Genomic DNA, 20,725 nt, shown 5'->3' with positions numbered 1-20,725 from the left:
CAGCCCGAAAAGTCTATGAGCTATGGTAGAAAAAGAAAACGAGGCAGATCCTGCCTGAGATGGAATGTTGGCGGAGGCCAGGACGCCAGTCAGCTTTTAGGGATATACCTAAAGTAGGCCTAGACGGAATACCGGTTGTTGCGCCGTTGATGATGATGATATTTTATTTACAGACTGTAATAGGTTCTATACTTGGAGGTATTTAATATTATTTATATGCTAGACATAATTTAAATCTTTGTGGAAGTGTTACTTACTTTACGTTTAGTTTTTAAGTATTTTTTTTTAACAAGCGGTTCTATTTCAATGTTAAGCTATTGTCTAATGCTGTATGTTACATTTTGATTGTTTAGTTTGAGTACCTGCCGTAGGTATAATACCACGGTCCTCTTTCAACACGGATTGATTTAAAGACCACCAAGAGCCGCCGTATCTAGCATCGCGGTATTGGTTTATACCAGGTGCAGGTTCAGCTTTCATACTAGTGGAATAAGGCCTGTTGAACACCTCCGCAACTCAGAGGTACGGCGCCCGAGTTGTACAATGCAACTTCACGCTTGAGACCACAAGGAGCTCTGTCTGCCATGAAACTTCCAAAATTGTGGTATCTGCAAATAATCGGGTCAAGAATACATCCGCCAAGGATTCTCCTGAGACATATGTTCTCAGAGGGCTATCCCGGTTACCATGGTACGAGATAACCGGGTTCGTGACAAGAACGACTTCAAATGAGCTCCGCGAAGACTCGAGCATGATCGCCCCACTAGGCCTCAGACTATTCACCTATTATAGCACGCCCAGCAAATATTATATGATTTCTGATTATATGAAATATAATCTTCAACAAAACCGTTAGTGTTACTACCCCTTAAACTACAGGAGGCTCTGAACCATTTGATTCTACTCAAATCAATTTCTGACTGGAACGGTTTCTGAAATTATTTTAACTTTTAATGCTAACGAGGAGGGCCCTCCTATATTAAAAAAAATTTGCGTGGCAATCTAAAGTTTTATTTAAAAAAGATCTATTCTGGGCAATCTGCATGGTGGATTTATTTTTTCCCCGTTTCTGAAGACAGCAAGCAACTTATATTATTTGTGCTAAAGTTAGTATTTTTGGGGACTAGTTGATGTTCTCGAGTGGGTCAGGAGTATCTTTTCAGGTTTTCTAGATTTCACCTAGTGAAGGTTAGACGGTTGGTGTCGTCAATTCCTTCCTTTATTCGATGCAGCTGGTGCCAAACCGGTTTATCCTCACTGCATTCGGGATTAATTTTTTCTAGTATTAGCCAATGCAAGCCTAGAGCCCTCATATGGGTATGTCCGAGAACAATCTGGCCTCTAGACTCGAAAGCGATTCAATAATATGGGCTCTGTATTCTGGGTTTGAGCGAGGTAAGATTACGGGATTCTGGAGAGCACTATTCTGTGTTATAGTACTTTGAAAACCCTGTCGGAAGTAAGTGTAAATTTGATTTTGCACCAATACTATCAACATATACAAGGCACAACGTTATGATTTAGCAGTCGACTTTAGACAGGACATTGCCTACGAGATTGCAACCCAGGATGGAGAACTTGTCAGTGACACGCATCAACGCGGATCTACAATCCAGAAGAGATAGAGGCTTTCTATGATCAACTGAATGTAGCACAGAAGGGAGTTCCTAAAAGTGACTTTGGGGTTACGATATGGGTGGGATTTGATAACACTTTGCTAAGATATGTGATAGAAACCATCATTAGAGAATGTTAAAAAAACGGTTAGAAGCTTGACGATTTGTGGAGTTCATAATTCCATGATCCATCGAACGTAGTATATATGCTATATCCCTGACCACTAGACAAGTATCTTAATAAACCCAGTACAGAATATTGATGACGACTGGGCCATTGTCATAGATACTAATCAAGTTGTTGGCGACCCCATCTAGGGGCGGCATAATATCTGGCTAATGGCAGGCATATGTACACGGTTCGACGAGTTTAAGGAATTGAGAACTTGAATGGGTGATGTAAGTCGGAGCGATGATAATGCGCTCGAGCTCGAGTACCATAACAAAACCCCGAGAAGTGTTGTCCTGCACCTCGACAAAAGGAAATTCAATATCGAGTTGGTCAGGGAAGGAGAAACTGCCGTGAATAAAATTGGGTCCCTCCGCTAAATTTTTTCTGTACCCCCTGTAGAGCTCCCACTACAACTTAAAAATCCTGGGAATCTAATTTCTTTCCAAGGGAATGAAAGTCGTTAAAATCTTAAAAAAGGGCAACCGTCTTGAGTGTATCAACTGGAGGGGTTTTGGGCGTACCGATAATGTGGCAAGATTATAGTTAAAAAATAATGAAACACAACCTTATGTTACCTTATGTTATAAGCTTAATCGACAATGTATCCGGATGGGTCAGCGGTTAGAGCGCTATGATGTCGTATCAAAGGTCGCAGTTCAAGTCTCACTAGTGGACAATGGGATTTGTATTGTAGGCGAACGAAATGCAGACCACTTTGTTTCCTAGAGGGTACTGTAATCCTGTAGTCTATGGTTACGGTCTTGAATGAAGTGCTCTAACACATTTTAGGGCCCAGATGCAATTGGATTGTCGCGCCAACGATTATTATCAATCGACAACGAGCAGATTCTATTCCTCTCTGGATACTTGTCGGGCAATTTGTAGATTTGGGTAGCATTGATTCTGCTGAAGGTGATATTAAGTTCGATTTTACGGTTTCGCTACTTTGGGAATGTAAAAATCTTAATACCAACATTACGTTGAGGTGGTTTCACACCAATGGCCTCTTTCCATTGTTACATGGGAGAAGTATATGGAAAGTGGAAACCATTGTTACTAGAAAGGTATATTCCTTTGTAAATACTTGGTTCATCATATCATTAGGATACTTTGACCCGGTCTAAACTCGAACGAAGAGTTATGTCGGCCTACAAGCTAGACCCCGGTAACACTTCCAAAAACTGGCAATAATTCTATATGAAGCATCTTTATGCTCCACATAGAGGTCAGAAGACACCGATTTTTATTTCACTGAGACTATTTGAAAAGCTTCCATTGATAGAACATATCATGAATTTGAATCGCGACCCCTTGCTGTTATTGTGTAGAACAACATTAGACATAATTATCACAAAATTAAATTACAAAGGTGAAAAGGATGGTGACAATTTAGTGATACAACCAGTTAAATTGTAATTGGTTATAGGCTGAAACTTCTGCTAGTAGAGATGGTTTGACGTTTTCCGCCATCAGGATTAATTTCAACAATTCAACCCATCAAATTTCGACATTACATGTTGTATATATGGATTTGCGGGTCAAACTTTCATCTACTTATTATACTAAACATTTTGCATATAAACCTTATTAAATGATTTTGACTGTAGTTTGATCCTCGTCGGCCAGTGACGAATTGGCAATAACAGAAAAAACTATCTTATTAGTTGTTAAAACATGGCACCATTTCAATCAGTAGTTTGCCATAAAACTATAAACGGAAATGATGTTACGGTCTTTCATCTGTTGAGCTCTGGTAGTAAAATACAAGCGTTGTATCGTTTTTCATACTTTTATCGAATTTTAAATTCTTTTCTACAGTCAGCATAAAATTTAAAATTCTTTGTATCGTGAGGTGCAAATCTACTTTCTCAATGTTCCAATGAATTCTCTTCAATTTTTTAGGCCTTACATCCGTTCTGGCATTTTTCGCAAGGTTATTTCAGTTTCAGCATTAAAAATTTATAAAACTAAATGCCCCTAAATTACTCAACAGAAAAATTAAGCCCCAGCTGATGCAGCAGAGCGAGCTGGTTAAATATGTGATAATAAGGTTACACCATCTCAGGAGAAATTTTTTATTTTCAAGGACGTACTCTTTTATCTGCTTCAGCAAAGATTCTAGTATATTTTCCATTATTTTCAAATTTGTTGCAAATTTAAATTTGCAATAGAAGTAGTAAAATATTTAATTAATTCGTAATTTTAGTTTAGCGGAAACTTTCACTCGATTCGTCCCTTTTTAACAGTGCTCAATGCAGTTAGTAATCCTATTTCAATTCACCAATCAAATTAACAACACGAGGGTTTCGTAGGCAAAATAGTAAAGTTAAAAAGTGTTAAGTTCTCAAACGGTTTTCATAGAGGCAAAACCTTGATCGTTTCTTTTTGAAATGGGCATTTAACTTGATTTCCTTTGCAAATATTGTTTTATTGAATTCCAGATATGTAGAGATCACTTTGTATTCGTTTATTTTTCATTCACCTCGTTTTCCATCTTTCACATAAGTTGACCTAAGTTGAAAGTAAACGACTTTCCAACTTAAATCGATATCAATGAAATTCAGAACGCACTCTAAAGCGTTTCAACTTTGTGGATGAGTGTACCAGCCCTGCTTGTCATATTTCTTTCCGGTTGTCAAAAAGGTACGAGACGGTTGTGTTATTGTAGATTTTGTAAGAAATCTTTAAAATTTGGCGACCATCGTTATTTCTAATTGCTCGTTTTCCGCTTATTTCAGTCAAAGGACGACTAAGTTATTAAAAAATGGCTGGCGTTGATGTGTAAGTGACAAAACCCTTTCATAAAATGCATTCGAAGTGTAAACAGACAAACTTGTCATCTATTGCAGAGATGTTCCCTCAGCGGCCGTTGGCAGCGGTACCATGGATGTAAACACCGCCCTTCAAGAGGTTTTGAAGAAGTCTCTTATTGCTGACGGTTTGGTTCATGGAATTCACCAAGCCTGCAAAGCCCTTGACAAGTAAGTAGTCATTTTATCAGCGGCTTTCGGGTGTTCGGTTCGTTGACACAAACGTAACCTATTTCAGACGCCAAGCTGTATTGTGCATTTTGGCCGAGTCCTTCGAGGAGCCACTCTACAAGAAATTGGTCACAGCCCTCTGCAATGAGCATCAAATTCCATTGATCCGTGTCGACTCACACAAGAAACTCGGCGAATGGTCCGGTCTCTGCAAAATCGACAAAGAAGGCAAACCACGTAAGGTGTGCGGTTGCTCTGTCGTAGTCATTAAGGATTTCGGTGAGGAGACACAGGCCCTCGATGTGATCAAGGAGCACTTGAGGCAATCTAGTTAAACCATCAACAAGTGAAAACGTGTCTTTTTAAAAATAAAAACATAAAAAGCGAAACAGTCGGTGTTTTAGTTTGTGATCAGTTGAGACTTTATTGGATCATTTTGCGGATGCCTGTGTCGTAGTTTGACAGTATTGTTTGTGTACCGGCCAATTTTCAACTTGGCAGTCCCTGTGGAAGGAGTTTACTAATCAGTCGTGAAAAAGTTCATTCTTAAGTCATTACCGTGAACAGTAGTAAACGCTCAAACACCGGGCGCATCGTTTCTCTGCGTCCTTTTTGCAGCTGATGCACTTCTTCAGTGCGTTGTCATCAGAAACCTCTTCGTCCTTTTTATCTAAAACGGCTTCAACTTCTGCCAGTAGGTCCGTGTTATAGGCATCGTTTAGACGTTTGGCCATCTCAAAGATATTTTCCTTTTTGGAAGTTAGGAATACCTCGGCCTGGTCCTCAGCAACTTGGATGAAACCTCCATATTCGTCGGCGTCCTTAATAATCTTCTCCTTGATTTGAGGTACTTCTTCAAGCAGCAGATTCTGCATATTTTTAGACTGTTTGCCGGAGCCCGAAACTTGCAATGTACAAAGATAATGTTTGAGTTCAGCGAGCGGTGGCAACTGATCCAAAATAGGGTCGAACAAGAGTCCTTGGCACTGAAATGTTATAGTTAATATCTTTGTTCCAAGTTGTTATGGGAGGTTGTCGTTATATTTGCGTAGACGACATTTCCATTACCTTGGCCAGTTCCCTTTGACGAAACTCAGTTATTTCGTAGTTCCTCATTACGTTTTCATTGAAGAGAATTTGTCGTAAGCAAAACCATGTTTGTGCTTCTATTTTGGTAACCTTCAGAAACTCATCTCCTACAACATTTTTCCATTTTTCATCTGCAAGAAAGCACATTAGTTAAATCATGATTTTTTGCGGGTATAGAACTATATGATGCCTATGTATTTTTGGTAGCCTTTGTCAGTTTTCCGCAGCCAAGGTTTAAAGTGTAAAACTTCGCTTAGCAAGCAAGGAACATCGTGCACTGTGACCATCCTCTTCCCAACGCTTAAGCTCATTACATCCAATTTATCCACCATGTAGTTGAGGATCGAGATGCATCGCAAACCAATTTTGTATATCAAATCTCTCTTAATTCGTTCCAATTCGCTGAGAATGGATTCATCTACGTCCACTTTGGTGTACTTTTCATGGTATCCCATGCTGTGAATCGATATCAAATTCTATTCATACTGTAGTGGGACGGAACACTATTAGTAAGTTACCTAACTAATCCAATCAACTGCGACATTCCCAGGGCACAATAATCCACTAAATCCGCAGCGGAGTCTTCCAAGGCTTCGCAACCATGTTGGTGGAACAAAGCTATTTCCAGCAGGGATATAACTGCTCCTTCATGGAACAATACCGTGTATATCATAAACATTGCCGGGGGATTGGCTTCCATTTCCAACAGCAGTGGCAGGACTTTAGTTTTCCACACGAAAACGCTGTACGCTTCGTGCACTAACACCTTTAATTTCGAATGGAGGATCAAACATTCCTTTACAACTTCTTCTCGATTCATCGTAGCTTCGAGCGTGGCTTGTTGGGAAAGCTTGATGACAAATTCGTGACACTCCATCCATTGTCGGTTACCGATTTGCTCCAAACGAAATTCCCGTAGACTTTGTACAAAAAATTCAAGTTCTTCGGGGTATACTACGTCTGTGATAGTTTCTGCCATTTTGGATCTCAGTAGTTGAATTGATAAAACATTTTTGAGTTGGGAAGTTGCTATGGTTTTACTTGTTAAATATCAACGACTACTACGGGTGCAGGGATTTGTTCTATTTCGGACATACTGTCGATAAATAAAATTGTGTTGTCCTAATTGTGAGCTAAAAGCGATACAGTATGTTCAATTGTACGACAAAAGCTAAGTTTTCTTTAACTGAAATTTTGATTTAAATTATAATTTTTATTAAACTAACATTCGTAGGCCTTTTCTTAGTTATATTAATATCCAGTCTTTTTCGTTACGGATAATGACTTTGCATCTTTTCATCATATAATATTGAGCACTAGATTGTCTCCTCATTCAGCGATATTTCCAGGTTTCAATTGCTTTTTATTATTTTTAAGGTTTTGTTTGCAAAACAAAACCTTATTAAAATTGGTTCAATGTCTGTCTGTCTGTCCGTCCGTTTTGCTGGCTGTCTGTCTGTCACAGGCGCTTTTCTCAGAAACGGCTATACTGATTAGCACGAAATTTAGTGAGAAGGTGGGAACTGTGGACCCCCAGACATGCAGTGAGTGATAAAGGATATCACTACACTACGTTGAGATTTAGGGGGGGTCCCCATATATGTAAAAGGGGGGTGTAAACATTTTTTTCACCGAATATAGTCATGTTGGATATCAAATGAAATGAAATCAAATGATTAGTACTTTTCGAAGCCAGTCTTAGGCTTTAGATTAGAAAGGCGGGGAGTGGGAGAGGTCGAAATTGATGATTTCTTTAACGGACCCATTCTCAGAAAAATCTGAAAAAAATAATGAAGCTGCCTCTATATGGTGCCCAGGCCTCAAAAGACTCTCCATATCGATATCCGTTCAAATTAAGTTAATAATAGTATATTACCATATTTTTGGGGAAATTGAGTTGATGGTAGTATAAAATATAATATGAAGCACATTATTCCCAAGTTTGATCAAAATCACACTATTAGTAACAAAGTTTACCGTGTAAATTTACTTCAACTGAATATCAATATCACACTAAAGTGGGTAGTCAGACATGCAAAATGCATATACACAACGGGCTACGTACAAATGGGAGAGTTCTACACTCAAATATACTCACAGAAGAAGCAAACAAAACCTTTCATTTCATGAAGCGCCCTGCTTCCGGTTTCCCGACTTGTTCTTTTTAAATTACGCTTCGTCAATGGCCAAACATTTTCCATTGGATGTGCCAATCTAATGCTATGATATTTTCTCTTTTTTCTAGAATCTAATATGCTGTGTTTCGATTTTTTTCGTTTCACGGGAGAATTGCAAGTTATATCTTTCATGCCATAGGGAAGCTCCAGCGATGCAACGTATAACAAATTTCCATACCAACCAAAAACTATGAGATGTTTTAACAGGAAACAGTTTTTTTTTGAACCTTTCAAACCTTCCAAAGAAAAAATCAAGAAACACACGCCTCTTTAAGCAAATCCTTCAATGGTGGTATGTGATGACTGTTGGCACTTCTGATTTTTTGCAATTGCTCTGTTAATTGTAATACAGAAGACTGAAAGAAAACTCACCACTTAAACAAACGAAGAAACAAATTGCGGAAAACCAAAAAACGCGGATTAATTATGAACGGCGTGACCTGTCAACAAACCTTATCAAAACCAATTGTCCCATTGATGCGTGAAAAGTTCAATTTTTTAAGATTTTGTTGAAAACAAAATGAGTTAATTACTTGAAGAACCCATTCCCTAAAACTACCAAACCGAAAAATCAGAAAAAAATCATGGTAGACCATGAAACTTGGTGTTATATTCTTACACAAAATATCAACAAAATCTTTCACACCTGAAGCACCCAGCTTCCGGTTTCCGACTTATTTAATTTCCTATGCGAGTAGACGCTGTTGGATTTTACATAATTTAACATGCTCACCCGCATCAATCTTACCCCACGCTTTACCCTAGCAGCCCGTTACAAAAAACTATGTAATTAGATCCTCGGAACGGTAAGAGAGATATGGCGAAATTAGCACACGAATATCGAGCACTTCTGTTATGCTAATCATAGACCGGTATGTTTTTTACTGACCGATGGGCCACAACAAACAGATGTTGCGAATTTTTGGGCAGATTTCAACGATGGAATTTACTCATCCACCACTTCCGAAAGCACTGCGGACATTTGGAGCAACTGCATCTTTCAGCGCCACAGAAATTAAAAAGGCAATCAGAAGAATGAAACCGGGAGAAGCGATAGAACCTGATCGCGTTAGTGGGGAGGGTAAAACACAGTAGTCCATCAGAATGTTCAAATTACCGTCCAATTCGATTGTTATTCCACACTATGAAGATTCCTAAGCGTATTTTTGAGAATGTCGTAGGTCGAATGAGTGGACGGTGAATTGTCCCATGAAAGTGCTCCAGACAACAATGCAATCTGAGTGCGCCTTTTGTGATCGACTTATCGATGAACATCTCAAATCCAAAATCAACTGGAGTGTTATTCGCCATGTCGTTTTCTATGATTCCGAGTACTCGCCAGCTACTAAAGACAATGAACGCTGTTTCGCCCTAATGGGACGAAGATGTTGCAATGGATCAGTGGCGTCTTGTGTTTGTTTCGCTACTGTGAGCTTATCACTTGCACCGCATTAAACTGAAGCAGAGTCTCATTGAAAAATGGAGGGAAGACAATGATTACGACGAAGAGGCTGTGTGGATGCCCTATACTCCGCTAAGGAGTGAATAGGAAACATTAAACCCTCAAGATTAGTGGGCGAGAAGACCCATGATTCTATTCCCCATACTCTCGAAAAGCATTGGACAAAATCATATCAACACTGACAAGACGAGTACAAGTGCTTAGAGGCTATACTTCATCCTACCTAAAACATAAATACAGATAACGTTAGGCTCTGGGAACCAGCATGCTAAACAGCGCAGCCCTACGACCATAACAACTTCATGGATGTGCTACCAACAGGACGTTGGTTATCTCTAATCATTATGCTACACATAAGCTGGACTTCATAAGAAGCCTCGCTACAGAAGTCCCAACCAGTGAAAAGTGATAGACTGGTTGCAAGTTTATTAAACCATATTTTTACCGATGGATGAAAAAGAATTGGAGCAGATTTTTTCTCAAAAATACGCACAGCCTTCTGAATCTGAATCATAGTCTTCCAAACGGAGACACTAACAATACAGGAAGTTTGATGGCGGGTGAGGTGTAATCCGATTCTTAAGCAAAATGTAGCTATTCTGAACAACAGTCAAGCCAACTCTTACAAATGATTATTTACCTTTATGAACGCCTTTTAGCAATTCCAATTTTATTGATTGATTAAAGTACTTGAACATCCGCCATACTTTTTTCAAAATAACAAAGCCGGAAATGCAATCTTTTCATAAGAATCGGTAATAAAGGGTATACAATTGAACATGGAAAATTGAATTGGAAAATTGGCTAGATTAGACTTGGTGGCCATTTTAGAGGAAACTCTACAACGAAAGCCCACATTTTTACAACTTATGCCTATACAGGTGGGCGCTAGTACAGCCCGTTGGCAACGTAGAGAATCGAAGTTGTAAAATATGCCATCCGAAAAATACTCAATATTTCCGCTGTGAAGAAGAAAAGAATGTTCGCCCTTCGCAAGGTTTTATATATCAAAAGTTTCCGTCTTCTGAAAAACAGAATTATAGAACTGATGTATGTGATCGGAAGAACTGTGCCAATTGATCTCCTGGTTGGAAGGTGGTGTAGAGCTTACGACCCTGCTCGGAAAAACTACCTGTTAGGAAGCCAGGAAGGGAACTTCGGGATGGATGGGATTTTCAACGACGGAGCCGGCACGTTGCAAGGGACAACTTTCCTGGTGAAGAGTGATTACGACATACAGCCGAAGGCAATTTTTTTGCAGTGTTTCTGATAAGAAGCGTTGTCTAATGGATCTTTTTCAGGTTTTGTGTAAAACAAAACCTTATTAAAATCGCTTTACTGTCTGTCTGTTTGTTACACGTACTTTTCTCGGAAACGGTTATAATGATTTACACCATTTGGTGGAAAGGTGGGAAGTGTGAACGCGAGCGCATCATTATACGTCAAATATAAGGCGGGTCCCCATAGATGCAAAAGGGAGGTGTACATTTTTTTCAGCAAATATAGTCACAAGGCTGTCATACGGAAGGTCGCGGCTCGAATATCACTGGTGGCAGTGAGATTTGCATCGTGATTTGACGTCGGATACCAGTCGACTCAGCGGTGAATGAGTACCTGAGTTAAATCAGGGTAATAATCTCGGGCGAGCGCAATGCTGATCACATTGCCTCCTACAGTCTACTGTAGGGTACCGTTACGGTCTTGAATGAAGTACTCTAACACACTTCAAGGCCCTGATCCAATATGGATTGTTGCGCCGCAATGCTGACCACATTGTGTAAAGTGTAAACAACGGATTTAATGTGTCCTCTTCTAACCTTAGTAAATATTCTGGAAAGGTATGCGAATACTTTGCGACTTTGATTGCGAGATTCTGTTCCAGAAAGAGGAACATTTCAAAAGTATATCGTAATGCCTAACGGAGGCTTCCGATATAGAGGGTAGGTTTTTTTTGTAAGCAAACGAATGCAATACGGGTTTCCTTGAGGTAAATCTGAATACTAATTTAGACTCTAATAACATCTTGCTCCGATAGCGCATAGTGTGGTTGACGCATATTTCTACGCGCATATGTATGTTCGTATTTATATATATTATCGTCAGCTTCGATAATCTACTGTATATCGACCATAAGTGACATGGTGCTACTTACTTTTTACATTAAATCCCGCAAAACATTGAAAGATACATTTTATTTTATTTCAAGTTTAGCTATAAAACATACATTAAACATAACGTTTTTGTTTAAATAAACCTTAAATATAAAAAAAGAACTATATGCGTATCCTTTAAATAACAATAAAGACAAAATGTTTACATGCTTTAAATGTTGATACTATGGAAGTCTGCTCCATTTGTGCCCTTAAATACAACGATAATTATTTTTTAGTAGTTGATGATGCAACTGTGTTTGTTGTAACTGAAATGGGTGATGTTGGGATGTTACCCGGTCTCAAGCTATTGGAGGGGTTCGTTTTACGCATTTTGATGCGAGCTTGGAGCGTAAGTAGTAGTCCACTCAGGACATCATGATTAGGAATCTTTTTAGCGAAAAGTAGACGCTTGACGGAATCATCGTATGTGAGCAAAGCAACCATGTTTTGCAAAAGGAATCCTTGACAATATTCCAATAATTTCGGAGCGTTGTAGACCTACATAATGAAATAGTTGTTAGAATAGAAAACCAAAATTTCGGGATGCGTGCTCGATTTACCTTTGCATGGATGTACATTGCGACGACGTTATCGATATCGATCATTTCCGAACACCGTGCTTCTGTGAAACGCAAAAGACCTTCTAGTTGGAAGAAGCTTGCAGCCGCCATCAGCTCCAGACAATCTCCCTGCGAGACTTCAAGAGTATTGCAACCGCCACTATACAAATATTGCATGACCAGTTGGAATATATGGTAGCGGATGTCGTTGATTTGAACAGTGGGATTATTCCCTTCGCTTAGTTTAGAACTCAGCATGCTTTGGAAGCGTGGCGAAGCGGTAACCAAAACTATTTTGTGGCCATAGAAAATCTTTCCTTCAACTCTGTAGGGAGTGAAAATGAAGTTATTTTCATGTATTAAATCCAATTATGTAAATAATTCCATTAATTACCTAAAGGTGACATCACTTAGTTCTGGATTGTTCACAAACTTCGGATCGATACGTGATCCATTCACTGGTTGTAGAATTGGCTCTTTAATGGGTCTTATTTGTTCCCAACCGAAGCATGTCGCGAAAATATCAGCGAGTAGAAGAGTTGTTCCTTCATTTTTACTATAGCGGAATATGTTGAATAACAGGGGAAGACATTCGCTTACGAATTGCGAGCTGTAATCATCAGGGCAAACTTGTAAGAAATCTTGTAGAAGCTGGTCAATCACAGCATCCAATCGTAGCTCGTGAGCTGCCGCCAATGCGTGCATCCAGCAATGAAGCGTCCATGGAACACCGAGCGCTCTCAGTTCAAGAGTGATATCTAAAAGTAAAATTTATTATTCTCACAAGATTCTAATAATTTAAATTGGAGGCATTAACGCAAATTTCATATTGATCTATCCTACCTAAGTGATTATTCTCTGCACTGTGATACATAGCTTCCTGTAAGCATTTGATTTGTGTTTTGCTCAGTGTAGGTGGTGTTTCGTTTTGTCGATCATTTCCACTTCTTTGATTACTATCGCCTTCAGCCAGCATTTCTTCTAAAGAGAGTACCTCTCGGCTACCAGGAGCTAGAGGATGCGATAGAAGCTTGCGCAGACAAGATCGTTGACCGTGGGCTGCTGCAACGGATATTGCACTGTAAGAGCCTCGTTGAGCAGTTCCTGCAAAGCACATTGTGTCCTTCTGTTGAGTAGACAGAAAAGCATGGGCCCCGTGCGCAAGCAGAAGTGATACAACTTCGTTGCTACCAGATCCACTTGCAACCTGCAGCGGCGTTAAGGTGCATTTGTCCTCACTTAATTTTGCTCCTCCTTCAACGTTCGCGCCTCGTTCTAAAAGCTGTCGAACAGCTTGATAGTTTCCTTTGCAGGCTGCAAATGTTACAGCCGTCCAGTGCTGAGTGTCGGGATGAATTGATGGGCAATTAGCGTGACCAATTGCAGGAACTTCAATGTTTGGATCGGAACCGGCATCTAGGAGTGACTGAATGGCGACCTCATCGTTACGAACACACGCTATCATTAAAGCGGTCATACCAGCTTGATTAACGGTGTCATAGCGGCTTGAAGCGGGTAAAAGTGTTGAAGCTTGAGCAAGAAGTTCTGCCCTGCCAGTTAACATCAAACGAAATGCTAAAGAAAGGGTAGCTCGGCGTCCAAGCTCTGAAGTATCATCACTAGGATTAGCATTAAGCGTTGTAGTGTTGTGATTCATAGGTGTCCGTTTTGAAGGAAGTTCTTCGTCATGAGCAATGGGTCGCACGGGACAGTCAACTCCTGGAAGGAGTAATCGGGCAGCTTGCATTATGTCGTCTTTATCAATGAGCGCGGCATGTCGATAATCAGCATTTGCTGATGCTACCCGAAGCCATTCTACAAGAGGTGGTAGCACTACATATGCCCTTTCATAGCAAAGCTCTTGAATATTCCCACTATTGGTGCTTGTGCTTCCTGTTTCACTGTGTTCAAGTTGCGAGCAACGCATAAAGTAGAACAAAGCTGTAAGAGCCGCATGTGATAGAGCTGTATGCTGAAAACGTTGTTGAGCGCGAACTACAAGATCTCGCAACTCCGCCGGAGTACCCACACAAGTTGTAAGCAGACATGGCTCCAAATTAGACATACTAATATTCTGCGAGCCTGACCCGATAGATGATTGGCTGGCCCAGCGAGGCATGGTCAGAGCGCCTGAAGCTATTCGTCCTGCATTGAGATGAGCGTAAGGTTGTAGTAAACCCCATAGGTCGCCAGAACTGGCTATAGAGTGTTCTAGTCCAGTAGCAGTTAACGATGCTGCATTGTCGGGAGGTAGACATTGCAGGAGGATTTCTTCTAGTAAATTCTCCATTCCAGCACATAAATAAACTGCGGCATACTCATGGATATACCTGCCTAACCGTGCATCTGCCATCCATCTATGAAATCTACCCACTGATAATTGAAGTCCCGCTCGCGATGATTTACTTTGTTTTAGTGCACTATCTCCTGGTACAGCGAACATTGCGGCTGCTCTTAGACATGCTTTGATACAGGAATCAGCTAAGGCAGGACACAATACGACTTTGAAAGCCCCGGCTACTTCGTGTTTTGAACAAAGTCCTAATACTACAGAGAAGCGTTGGACTTCCCTTGACAATCGAACTAAAGCTCTTTGCAGTAGATAGCCCAGACGTGGCACAGCTTCAATAGACACTCTTTCAGCATGGTCGCGACATCTCCCAGCTCGAATAACTTTCAAAATACAATGCTGGCTCCAAGGCGGATGTTGCAATTCAACCAGGCGATTATGAGAATCAACCCAAACAAATTCGTCGGCATTAGTTACATTAGTGTTAACTGTTTCCAAGGAAGAGTATCGTACAAGACGTCTTGCAGGTTCTGAGCTTTCTGAACCAGCGCTGAGACTACTATAGGTACTCGTGCTTGTTTGACTCCTCATTGTTAGTTGTTGAATGGCTAGCTTGATATCTTCTAGGCCACTACCTCCCCATGGAACTTTAGCAGGTGTAGCGCGATGTCTTGGTCGAGAGTGATTTGTGCTTCCCCTTGACCGTGTGCTTCGGTTGGTGACTCCAGCTGCTAAGCGATCTTCAGGGAGCGGCCCTAATGCTCCACCAGGAGAGCTACTTCCATGTCCTCCTGTATCTGACATGCTTGCATGTCCGGAAGATCTATTCTCATCTGATGAACTATGGCATTCTTGCACCCGTTGTAAAGCTCGAAATTCATGATTATGTGTACGAATACCCATGTTGTGCCTTTGCGACGCCTGTGGCAACTCGTTACGATCCTGCGTAACAGAAGACATTTTGTTCTGTTGCGTTAAACTGGAACTCAACATCGCTGGTTGTGATTTGATGGGAGTACTTTGAGCTGTAAGCTTAGTTGGGCCTGCTATTGATCTGTGAGGTATTCCTTTGTTTATTCCTCCAAGATTTCCTGTTTTCATGTTATGTACGCTATTAGTGTCCCGTTCTGCAATAAGGACTGCATTGTTCGCTGTTGCTTTTCCTCGATGGTATCCATCAATTTCATCGGAACTTTGTTGTAAACTCGTCAAACTTAAATTATTGGCTAAATTTGTGTTGGGTCGATGATCGGGTCGTAGAGCAACTTCTTTTGGTATACGTGGAGCGGGTGTTGCCACCGCTGGACTTTGTATACGACCCGAGGTATTGAGTGGATTCGGACTGGGTATTCCATGATTATTCGTAGAGGTTGGTGGTGCTACTAGATTACCGGTACTTATATTCGTATTGGCTAAATTAATTCCTATGGATGCATTTTGTTGAGGACTGAACGGTGGTATGTCGTTTCGTTGATTACCAGACGGTCTGAAAAGAGAAATTATAATGATAGGTTAATGACTTTTTATTTCTAAAGTGCTTGAATATACCTTGATACTAATTTTTGCTCTAATGAAGCGAGAAGGTGACAATTTTTACCATGTCATGGTCAGGTGATTATGATATATTGAAGATGGAATGGAGACTTCGTTGAAGAAAACGAGTGATTTAAACATATTTGATGAATGGAGGGTAGATATTTTTCGACAGGCGGAAATCTTTGCGACAGAACCTAGGGTCTCTAGAGCGACGTTTTTATTGTCCCTTAAGCTGGGAGACATGAAATCCTACTAGGGCTTTTAACGGGCGGTTCCTCAAATTACCACTTGGAAAAAATTGGGGTGGTGGTTCTAGCTATATGTAGCTGCTTTCCCAGATCTCAGATGAAAATATCTCGTTTCCTTCAAAGAAGAATGTGTGCACTCTCCGCCTCTGGAAGATGTAAGATTCGCAATACCATCCTAAGAGGAAGGCTGTTGAATAAGTGATTTTAGGGAATAGTGCAATGGGTCTAATAAAAGGCCTTAATACCTAGAGCTACGCCCTCCTCCTCCCCCCACGAACCAAATTAAATTAATTAAAATATACTGGAAAAAGGAGATATATAACAATCAGCGGATCAACAGATAATATAACGAAACGATAAAAAAAGGAGATTATGACCAACAGATACACTGGATGAGAACTTCTCGGCTGAGTTTAGGAAGTTAGTATAGAGATGGAAGCAATCTAAGAACAAATATATGAATAGATGAGGATGAAAATATTCGGACGAGCCAGCAAAATACTAATAAAAATGAGTTTCTTCTTTTCTTTGGCCTTTGTTTCGTTTGGTAGTGGGGTCGGCTCATCTAGGTTGGATTTACTTTTTTTCTCCGTCGTAGGTTGATCCATGTATAGTCGAGAGGTTCTTGATCTTCATCATCGAGCGTATTAAGCTATCGCTGTTTTGCTTCACCTTCGGGGTATTTGGATGTTTAGATCCATCTTGGCTATTATCGAAGACAGTTCTCTCGCAACTTCTTCAATTATGAGTACAACGCTACCATAGAGGGAACAGAATAAACAATGCTGTAGTATATTTTGCATTTGATACGTTTGTCGATGCGTCGATTACTTTATTCAGGTTGACCTGATGCGGGAAGCAACTTGAAGGTGTAATTTATTAGTGGCTGAGAGGATCGATCCAAAGTACTTGAGTCAATTAGTTCTCGGTAAAAAATTGTTCTATACCGACACAGGCATGAAGCAGTAGTGATATACCTGTCACCCATGGAACCTTGTTCTTCGAGTTTCTGTGGCACTAGGCGTTATCGCTAGATGAGTTTATGTGGCATGTGGTCGAACCTCTTATCTAGATTCTGGAAGTCAATATAGAAAGATGCTCCATAAGCAACTATGCAGCGTGTGTGTATTGCGTCACAAACTCCCCAGATACTGACAAATCTGGTTTGGTTCACAGTAATTTGAACGATTGAGTCGTGAATACGGTTGTCAAGAATGCGTTCTGATAGTAAGAGATAACGAACGAATCAAATAGTAATTTGAACATTTCTCCGCACTATCCTCTTTTTTTCCATGCTCTTCAATAATGTGATTGAAAAACTCACTGGGCCAGAGTTTTCGCTTTCCAGAGCTCAGGTGCAGGTCTCGTCCTGTTTGTTTGTTTGGTTTCATTTGCTGGATTACCTTTTCAACTTCTGCGGCATCGATAGTTCCATTCTGCGCATGCGCGGACAAGGATACTTAGACTATTTCTGTTGCCACTCACCATCAAATTTTACGTAGAACACCTATTTGATTTTTTTTTGGAAAAAAAATCTACATATCTAGGATTTACTGGCCCGTAAATCGCATTCTTAATGGATAAAGGCGTTGACTGTCACTGGAAGCGTCACCAAATAGTGGGAAGACTACTTTAGAGGTATTCGTAACATGGATATGGATTATTTCTAACAGGAAGGAAAGGTGTTTGTAGTTTTTCAAAGAGAACTTTTGTATGTGAACAACTTATAAATGAGCCTACCGTGCGTGATCTACATAATCGGATGAAACGAAAATTATGCGAAATTCGAGGTAGTAGATAACGCGAACTCATGAAGACATCAAGCTAAAATTGACTTGTTTTTTTTCCATGACCCAGGGGATTCGAAATTATTTTATCAGCAGGGTTATTAGTTTGAATTGTCACCAACTTGGTCACCTATTTTAGTACCGTTTTTGTTTAACATTTTTAAATTTCAATGAAAATAGGTTTAGAACAGAAAATACCTTCGGAAGGAAGCCTTTGCAAAATCATGAGGCAAATTCCTCATCAGTCCCATCATCATTTTGACCAGACATCCACATATCAAGCACTGGAAATGTGAATGATTTAAAAGGGTCACCACTATTTACCGAAAAGAAATTGATGCTGCAGGCATCCCCGTGTGATGATACCGGGAGAAACCCCATACCCATTGACTTGCTAGTACATATATAGTACGTTAACCGGGGTTACGGTTCACAAAACTCTATTCAAAAATTTTACGCACTTTGCGCGCAAAAAATACGAAGTATTTTTCAAGTAATCTCTCTATGTTTGGATATTAGTTTTATATTGAAGATAGGATAGCATAGGATTGCCTTTAAGTAGAATCATCGTGTGTTATTATGTTGTCTAGGTTATGATAGTTTTCGATATAGTTAGGCTTGGTTTAATACTTGTTCAGCATTAGGTGCGATGATAATGAAACTAAAGTACAATCTCATTGAAAGCTTAGATTGTGTGGATGCCCTCTGCTCCATAAAAGAGTGTCTCTGGGAAACTCTGATTTCGATGCGGTGTGGTTACTTTGGTTTACCAAATAATAAACGTGGTTGGCAAAGAAATCGTGGGATAGAGTTATCTAACATCCCTGCTATTTTTGGCTTATCGGAACCTCAGAACAAAATATAATTCCCCAACGCGATTTAGGGCATTGAGCAGGAACAATCAGATATCACGTTTTGAAAAGTTCACTTCCAGAAGTTATCTCTATTCCGAGATTATAAACTTGCGTTTCGAGTTTCCAGTCATCAATTATAATAGCTTAGCTGCAAGGTGTGAGTATCCTAATATCGGATCCTTTCTTTGAAATCTTTCTCAAGACCATTTCCTCATGAAACTTTTTAGGATTAAGCCAAATTCTCTGTAGGCTTTATTTGTCGTTTGACTAACAGTCTTTTGATAAGTAACCACCCAATTTTGAGGTCTATTTGGGACTGAATTATTGATTTTGGTTTGCGTCGGGTTGGGTGATGGAATCGCCTTTTCTTCGTGTCGTTATCGGGTAGAATTACCGGCTGAAAACCAGGTGGGACGATATTTGCGCAGTACAACAGTCTGCAACGACAGATAAGAATGGAAACTGGAATCTCGAATTTGCAGTAACAACAGATGCAGTTTAGCACTGCAGGAGAAGAAATTTAAAAAGACAATGGCAAAAATTAACGAGGAAATGGGAAAGCATGGCCACGACAAAGAGGTTAAGCTTCTATACACTAAATTGGAAAAGAACATACCCTGCCCATACTCAACTAATGTGAAACATGGCCAGCAAATCACCGAGAAAAATAACTGAAATATGGGGAAAAACAACAGAGCTTACAAATGTGAAATCGCCAGACAAAGGATAATATTGGTACTTTCCAGTATAGAAGTCTTTGAAAATAAGAAAGGAAACTTAAGGAGGAGCAGATTTTAAACTATGTGCAGAAAGAGATTAAATGGGCAATTCACATTAGGACAGGTACCATTCCTCAATAAAAACCTAAACTGGGTATGGAAGTGGGAATCAAATGATTCCAACCAGAAGAAAAAGAGGGCATTCGTGAAGGCATTCACTAAATATTGAAATTGATAAAATATAAATTTACAACCAAGATGAAATTGAAGGACGAACTCAAGGTTTCAAAGAAAAACACTGCGCTGGCAATAATAATATCGATGCTTCGAAAAGGCGTGTTCTGAAAAGATACTGGTGTCTACTACGTATCTTAACCTGTGAAAGGAAATAGGAAATGAAGACCAGGACTATGCAAACTATTTCCGAATGGAGGAAATTTGCTCTACTGAGTTGCTAAAATTGGGCCGATTAATTACCTTAATCCCGATCGACATTTAATCATGCTTACCATGTTTGCCTCCATAATCACACAACAGAAGGTGTAAATTTATTCCACACTCTCCAGTAAAAAACCAAACCCTCAATATTTTTTTTAGAAATTTCGGAAGATTATTAATAATATATTTAAAAAAAACCTGATATTTTTTTTTAGAAAAAGAGAAGGGAGCACCATTGCAGAACAATAAATGCATCGACTCGAATTTGCCTATCCGAGCAATTTGGAAGTCATGCAGTGACTAACTGAAAAATGGCAGCTACACAACTCTCAACATGTTATCAGTCTAGCCAGACTGGCACAACATTTAAATATTCATCAATCCATCAGTTATTGCGACAGATGATCACGCCAGGCTGATCGTGCAAAGGCCAGCCATAGTTGGTATTTTGTTGCAGGGAATATAGGGTAGCAAGGACAACGTTCGCTCCTCCTTAACTAAATTATTCAAAATGATTAAAACAATAAATAAATCATACTATTATTAGCTTTATTTATGCAAATATCGGAATGGGATGTATTTTGAGGCCTAGATTTCATTCAGATACACCACTGTGATTTGTTTTCGATTGGATAGGTTCTGA

General features: G+C 39.8%; 3 protein-coding genes across 5 annotated transcripts in view; 1 reads left to right on the top strand and 2 right to left on the bottom strand.

Annotated features, from left to right (window-relative positions):
* Positions 1 to 4,405: 4,405 nt before the first annotated feature.
* Positions 4,406 to 5,158, top strand: LOC119650132 (40S ribosomal protein S12). Its single transcript, XM_038052663.1, has 3 exons — positions 4,406 to 4,569; positions 4,638 to 4,769; positions 4,837 to 5,158. The coding sequence occupies exons 1-3, from the start codon at positions 4,553 to 4,555 to the stop codon at positions 5,102 to 5,104; spliced, it is 417 nt and encodes a 138-aa protein (XP_037908591.1). The 5' UTR covers positions 4,406 to 4,552; the 3' UTR covers positions 5,105 to 5,158.
* A 9-nt stretch (positions 5,159 to 5,167) lies between these two features.
* Positions 5,168 to 6,890, bottom strand: LOC119650131 (zinc finger MYND domain-containing protein 10 homolog). Its single transcript, XM_038052662.1, has 5 exons — positions 6,377 to 6,890; positions 6,049 to 6,314; positions 5,838 to 5,989; positions 5,328 to 5,755; positions 5,168 to 5,273 (listed from the first exon to the last, which is right to left on the bottom strand). Exons 1-5 carry the CDS (start codon positions 6,835 to 6,837, stop codon positions 5,201 to 5,203), a joined length of 1,380 nt encoding a protein of 459 aa, XP_037908590.1. The 5' UTR covers positions 6,838 to 6,890; the 3' UTR covers positions 5,168 to 5,200.
* Positions 6,891 to 11,685: 4,795 nt separating this feature from the next.
* The window catches only part of LOC119648259 (ankyrin repeat and BTB/POZ domain-containing protein 2), a 145,380-nt gene continuing 136,340 nt past the window's right edge, over positions 11,686 to 20,725 (bottom strand). For all 3 annotated transcript variants that reach the window (XM_038049905.1, XM_038049904.1, XM_038049906.1), the window contains 4 exons: positions 13,054 to 15,986; positions 12,605 to 12,968; positions 12,211 to 12,535; positions 11,686 to 12,148 (listed from right to left, as the gene is read on the bottom strand). In XM_038049905.1, the coding sequence (XP_037905833.1) occupies positions 11,876 to 12,148; positions 12,211 to 12,535; positions 12,605 to 12,968; positions 13,054 to 15,986 (3,895 nt within the window). In that variant the 3' untranslated portion in view covers positions 11,686 to 11,875. The remainder of the gene's footprint in view (positions 12,149 to 12,210; positions 12,536 to 12,604; positions 12,969 to 13,053; positions 15,987 to 20,725) is intronic.

This window comes from Hermetia illucens, chromosome 2, assembly GCF_905115235.1.
Source record: "Hermetia illucens chromosome 2, iHerIll2.2.curated.20191125, whole genome shotgun sequence".
Lineage (NCBI taxonomy): Eukaryota > Metazoa > Arthropoda > Insecta > Diptera > Stratiomyidae > Hermetia > Hermetia illucens.
Note: the sequence above shows the minus strand (reverse complement) of the source record. Positions and strands in the feature narration are given on the sequence as shown.

What these genes read in the sequence shown, in the direction of transcription:
- LOC119650131 (XM_038052662.1), bottom strand. Translation starts at nt 6,837, where the DNA reads ATGGCAGAAACTATCACAGACGTAGTATACCCCGAAGAACTTGAATTT. An exon ending in CAGTTGATTGGATTAGTTAG is followed by an intron (nt 6,315 to 6,376) that starts GTAACTTACTAA and finishes ATCGATTCACAG; the next exon opens with CATGGGATACCATGAAAAGT. An exon ending in GTCAAAGGGAACTGGCCAAG is followed by an intron (nt 5,756 to 5,837) that starts GTAATGGAAATG and finishes ATAACATTTCAG; the next exon opens with TGCCAAGGACTCTTGTTCGA.
- LOC119650132 (XM_038052663.1), top strand. An exon ending in GCCTGCAAAGCCCTTGACAA is followed by an intron (nt 4,770 to 4,836) that starts GTAAGTAGTCAT and finishes AACCTATTTCAG; the next exon opens with ACGCCAAGCTGTATTGTGCA.